Source organism: Arachis ipaensis, chromosome B03 (assembly GCF_000816755.2).
Source record: "Arachis ipaensis cultivar K30076 chromosome B03, Araip1.1, whole genome shotgun sequence".
Taxonomy (NCBI): domain Eukaryota; kingdom Viridiplantae; phylum Streptophyta; class Magnoliopsida; order Fabales; family Fabaceae; genus Arachis; species Arachis ipaensis.
Window position 1 is genome coordinate 193957 of NC_029787.2, and position 6338 is coordinate 200294.

The window sequence follows — 6338 nt, forward strand, 5'->3', positions numbered from 1 at the left end:
AAAGTCAATTAAACCTTTCTTTTAGCTTTGAAGCCATTTAATGACATAAAACTTCCAAACATAGCATTACTATATATTAATGCATATTCAAAATTTCAAATGTTAGTATGTGAATTGTTTTGGCTATTCTTAATTAAGTATTAATATACAAATTAGTGCGTCTCTGTGTGTGTATTTAGAATTATATATTGATATTAATTATTGATTATTGATTTAAATAACGAGTTGGACATGAGAGTAAGCAAACTACACAACATGATAATAATGTACCAACCTGGTCAAACACTCAAAAAAACAAAAAACAAAAAAAAAAAGAAAGAAAGAAAAAAACACCACCAATAATCACTGCTTTTCTTGTCTATTTTGCTATTCATTTATTATTATATATACACTTCTTTTTTTAATTTACCAAAAGTTTTTCCTTTAAACAAAGATCAAGGTTATACTTAGAGCTTATTTAGGTGAGCTTCTAAGAAAAGATCTTTTTTTGAGATATTTTTTTTTAAAAGATCTTATAGAAAAGTAAAAGTAATTTTATGTTTGGGTATCTCATGCAAAAATATCTTTTTATCTATCAATTATGTTTGGGTATAACAATATAAAAATACTTTTTTATTTATTTATTACATGAAAAACATCTTTTTTTAAGAGAAAAATATCTTTTAAAAAAAGATGTAAATTACAGCTTCTTAACAAAATATTTTTTTTTATTTTTTTAGTGCTTTTACTTTTACTATTAAAAATTTGTCAAATATGCTAAAAAATTTTAAAGAAAAAGATCTTTTTTTATTAAAAAAAAAAAATTTTATTAAAATAATAGCGCCCAAACAAGTATTTATACATCACAAATTCAACTTGTCATAAGGGGGAAAAATTTTCCTTCCAACCAGCAGCCAAGTAATATAATTACTTTAATTCATTTTCAGTATTTTCAACTTTAATATTCCCAAAATATCCTTTGCCATGTCTGTTTCGGAAACTTTTATAAATAAAAAGGCCAGTTGTTTTCTCACATATATCTCTCTCTCTCTCGTCGTTTTGTTCCCAATAAACCTTGAAGGCCATATTGGTAATTTTGATAGGCTCACGAATAATGCTCTTTTATTTTCTCGTAATGGAAAAAATAATGAGAAACAAGGGGAAAGATTCTTTAATTTTGGTGTTTATCTATTTTAACAAAAATGGATATTTAAGTTATTAACTACACCACCTGACCCTATTTTATCTTCATGTAATTACTGAGAAAAGAATTCCATGATGAGTAGTTGATCAGAGGCACCAATCAACATCGTTGTCTCGCTTGATTATTATTTATTAATTCGTGTCACAATAATATGAAAGAATCGATATCCCAAACAAAAGAATAAGAGCCTCTGTAATAATATAGTGTGTACGAAATTATTAATGTTTTTTCATTATTAATAATTAAATAGTGAGTTTACAAAGTAATCCACATTGGATTATCATAATCGTATGCATGATATGGTGGTGACTACTGGTGTGTTGAGTCATAACATCTTATAAGGGTAAAATTGAATAACAATGACATATAGAAACAGTCACAAAATTAAAGAAATTAAAGGATATATTTGTATCTCATTTTGTAATGGATTAACTATTTACACATTATTAAGGTTATTAAAATTAAATGTTATCTATATATATATATATATATATATATAATTTTACAACTAAAATATACCACATGACACTTTTTCATTACAATTAAAATTAAAATTTTTCCTCTAAAATTAAAGAATTCTATTCTCCTTCCTACTAATTTTACAACCAAAATGTGTTACATGTTACTCTCTCATTACAACTAAAATCAAATCTTTCCCTTCAAAATTAAAGAGTTCTTCCCTCATCCTTACTAATTTTATAACCAAAATGTGTCACATGTCTCATTCTCTCATTGCAATTGAAATTAAATTTTTCCCTCCAAAATTAAAGAGTTCTCTTCTCATCCCTACTAATTTTACAACCAAAATGTGCCACATGTCATTCCCTTATTACAATTGAAATCAAATATTTTCCTCCAAAATTAAAGAGTTCTCCTTTTATCTATTCCTCTCATTCCTTCAACAACTCTACCTCTTTTATATATCATTATCAATGAATAATTATAAATTTGACAATCAAAATGTGCAACATGATATTTTTTAATTATACTGAAATTAAAATATTAAAATTAAAATTAAAATATAGCTATATTATATATTATATTATATTATATATTGTTATTTAATTTAATAACAAAAGGTGTCACATGACACTCTTATTAAATTTGAGAAAAAATATTTTCCTCTAAAATTAATAAATTATCTTCTTAAATTCTCTCATCTATCTCTCTTCTTTTTTCTATTTCTCTCTGTCATTCTCACTCTATATATAATTCTGATATATTTATATATTATTATCTAATTTAATAACCAAAATGTGTCACATGACATTCTCTTATTCAAATTGAGAAAAAATATTTCTTTCCAAAATTAATAAACTCCCTTCTTAAATTCTATCATTTATCTCTCTCCTTTTTTCTATTTCTCTCTACTCTTCCCAGTTTCCACTCTATATATAATTTATAATTTATATTTTATATTACAAGTATAAAAATTAATTATTTCTATCTGTGCAACAGACTTAACACCTAGTCAAAAGTATACAAGTTAAATCGTTTTAAATTTTAGATAACGAATATTAAAATTAATTATTAGTAATAAATCAAACTCTTTCACATGAAAATAATAACTAAAAATTTTATTATTTGATTTTTTATCTACGGAGATCCTGATCTTCTTAGCCGATGGGGATTTTTGTCTCCTACGATTTTTTTGTAAAAGTAGTTTGATTATATAATTCTTTTATGCTATAATCTATAATGTCAGGACAAAATCGACATAGTTTAAAAAGATTTATATTCCCGTAATGTAATTACGGTTAAAATTCTAGTTTCTCGTTAAATTAAGAAAAGAACGATAAAATAAAAACAATGTTATATGACCAGCAAATATTATCATTTTTAATCAATATTTGGCTAATAATAATTTATACCAATATTTATAAAAGTTTTACACACAAAAATATATAATTTATATTTATATTTATCAAAATTTATACACATGAATCAATATAATTTGTACTTATATTTAATTATTATACTAGTCAAATAATAGTTAAAAATAGTTGGTTCCAAAATTTCTCATAAAATAATTCGTTTTTATATATACACTTCACATTTAGAAGTTATTATGATAAAATAAAATGAATATCAAAGTTTACCCTACAATAATTATTAAAAAAAAAAGTCCTAAAAACGTTGTGTGTAAAATTATGAAAAGATAATAGATATAAAGTTGAAGAAAGTGGGCAATAAACGACCAACTGGGTTGCCTTACATTCCACGTTTCTTTCTTTCTTTGAAATACAAACACAAACACAGAGAGAGTGGTATTTAGGGGGATTCTTTTTCTCTCAGCTTTTTTTACAAATCTCTCTCGATCACTTCCATGATTCTCATCACCTTTTCTTTCCCACTTTCTGCATACTCGATCTCTTCTCCTTCGATTCTCATCAGCAATTCCTAGAAAATTCTTATATTGAAAACCAAGGGTGACCCTTTTCATTTTGGGGGTTCTTACATATCAAATGGAAAACATTTGTTCAGAGGTTGAGATGGATTTGCCACCAGGATTCAGGTTTCACCCAACTGATGAAGAGCTTATAAGTCATTACCTTTACAACAAGGTCATTGACACTAACTTTTCAGCCAGAGCCATTGCTGAGGTGGACTTGAATAGGTCTGAGCCTTGGGATTTGCCATGTGAGTTCACACTAAACTAATTCAGTTTCTTATTTGGTTTTGTTGAAATATATATATATAAAGATTATATTGTTTAGGGAAGGCGAAAATGGGTGAAAAAGAATGGTACTTTTTCTGTGTAAGGGACAGAAAGTACCCAACAGGATTGAGGACAAACAGAGCAACAGAAGCAGGGTATTGGAAGGCCACTGGAAAAGACAAGGAGATATACAGAGGCAAATCACTTGTTGGCATGAAGAAGACCCTTGTCTTCTACAAAGGTAGGGCTCCCAAAGGTGAGAAATCTGATTGGGTCATGCATGAGTTCAGGCTTCATGGTAAATTCAATCCCCACAACCTCCCCAAATCTGCAAAGGTACCTCCTTTTCTTCTCCTCTGTTTTCAAACTCATACATCCATCATCATTAACTAGTTCTAGCTTGTGCAGAACGAGTGGGTGATTTGCAGGGTGTTTCAGAAGTCTTCAGCCGCCAAGAAAATCCATCTTACCGGGATAATGAGGTTGGACTCTTCTGTTTTCTTGCCACCATTGGCAGATTCCTCATCATCACCTTCCAACACTGCTACTACAGCACCTTACGTGCCCTGCTTCTCCAATCCAATCATTCACAACCAAGTTGGGATCTTTGATCCATTTAGCAACACCCCTTTTGGTGCTGATTCATTCTACACTTCTCAAGGGATGCCAATGCAACATGCTCAACCACCAAGTTGCTACACCACTCAGGACCATTCAATTCTCAGAACCTTGCTTCAAAACAATTCTTCAAACCTCAGGAGTGGTTTCAAGCCTGCAGAGAGGGAAATGGCCCATCATCAAACTTCTCTTGTTGATGCCAACAACAACAACAACAACAATGGAATCACTTCTGTTGTTGCCCCACAGGACCTTTCTAGCCTCTGGAATTACCAGGTTCAGATCAAGTAGCTATGGAAAGTGAATTCTGAGGGTACAAGAGAAGCCATTCTGTTGTGATTTATTCTGTCTTTTGGTGTTGTTGCTTGTCTGAATTGATTTTAAGTAAATCATGTATGAATATTTTGTGATGTCAGTAATAATCTTGTGAATTTATACTATTTTGGTCCTTTTGATACTTTGCTATTGTTATGGTTGCAATCACCTAAATTATCATTATCATTATTCTAAGGGTTAATTGTAGTTTTTCTTCTTACATTATATAATATTACTATCAGCTACCAAATCAGATCCGGTATAAAATATCTGGTTTTGCTAGGTAGACAATGATTTTTATTAACAATGTGAACAATATATTCTAAAATTGACCTAATAAAGTAAAAAAATACTCCACCTCCAAATTACTTCCTAAATCTTAATATTGTATACCTAGTAAATTTAACATCCAATCATTGTTAACTGTGCAGAGTAAATCGAATCAAAATAAATAACCATCCAATTAAAAATAATGGACATAATCATCTGCATACCTATTGAATTGAACATCCAACATATCCATTGTTCATATTATTTAGTATTCTCATTATCTACCTATATTTTTTTTAAAATATATTTTAAAATATAAAATTTATATTAAAAATTAGTTAAATAATATATATATTTATATACGAAAATTTGTATGAGTCAAAATCTAAATTCTAGAATTAGATTGTGTTAGATATATAAGTATTTTTGTGTTTTTATCAAATAATTTAAATTTTTAGAATAAATAATTTTACGATAATTTAAAAATAAGCCGGTATTATATTTACATAACTATAAAGTATAACGATATAAGATCTTATATAATATCTAATAAGTTGGTAAAAGATAATGTAATTAATTCTTATTATAGATGTTTTGTGTCAAGTTGGATTAAAAATAATGGTAGGATGAGAGCAATAGGTACGCTACATGGTTGATCTTGTTTTTCTTGATTCTATATATATGAGCAGATCTTGGAGGAAGAATGACCATTATTGGTTCTGGTAATTAATATTTGAATTGCATATTTTATTTACTCCTAAGAATAATATTAGATTGCGGGGACAGAGTCAATAAGAAGAAGTCTCTAATATTTGTAAACACGTGCACGCGCGTGCTTTGACATGGACAAAAAAGAAAAAAACATTTAACTAAGTTATCTGCATTTACCTTTGCATGCGTTCAATTTAACAAATCTGCCTTGTACATAACAGTAGGACTCTTCCCTTTCTCTTTCTATATACATGTGCGCGTCTGATAAGACATTACATATGTTTCGTTGTCAAACACATAAATTCAAACATTTTTACCCAATCAATCATAGGACATGCACTACAAAAAATGTTGAAAATTCCACAACATTCTATATGACTGTGACTTATATCCATCTTTTACTTAACCCATTATTCTATGGTGGTCTTGTATCACTTCCATCTTTTACTTAACCCATTATTCTATGGTTGCCTTGTATCACTTTCTTTTAGCGGTGGTAACACGGACCGAATCCGTCAGGTCGATCCGTCAAATTTGCAAAAGATAATAGATTATACTAAAATTTTAAATTCGTTAAAATAA

General features: G+C 28.5%; 1 protein-coding gene across 1 annotated transcript; it reads left to right on the forward strand.

Annotated features, from left to right (window-relative positions):
- On the forward strand, nucleotides 3390-4917 carry LOC107629486 (NAC domain-containing protein 100). Its single transcript, XM_016332293.2, has 3 exons — nucleotides 3390-3823; nucleotides 3901-4178; nucleotides 4251-4917. The coding sequence occupies exons 1-3, from the start codon at nucleotides 3649-3651 to the stop codon at nucleotides 4749-4751; spliced, it is 954 nt and encodes a 317-aa protein (XP_016187779.1). The 5' UTR covers nucleotides 3390-3648; the 3' UTR covers nucleotides 4752-4917.

Coding starts and splice junctions, on each gene's coding strand:
- LOC107629486 (XM_016332293.2), top strand. CDS start 3,649: ATGGAAAACATTTGTTCAGAGGTTGAGATGGATTTGCCACCAGGATTC. Junction 3,824..3,900: donor TGAGCCTTGGGATTTGCCAT/GTGAGTTCACAC, acceptor TATATTGTTTAG/GGAAGGCGAAAATGGGTGAA. Junction 4,179..4,250: donor ACCTCCCCAAATCTGCAAAG/GTACCTCCTTTT, acceptor TAGCTTGTGCAG/AACGAGTGGGTGATTTGCAG.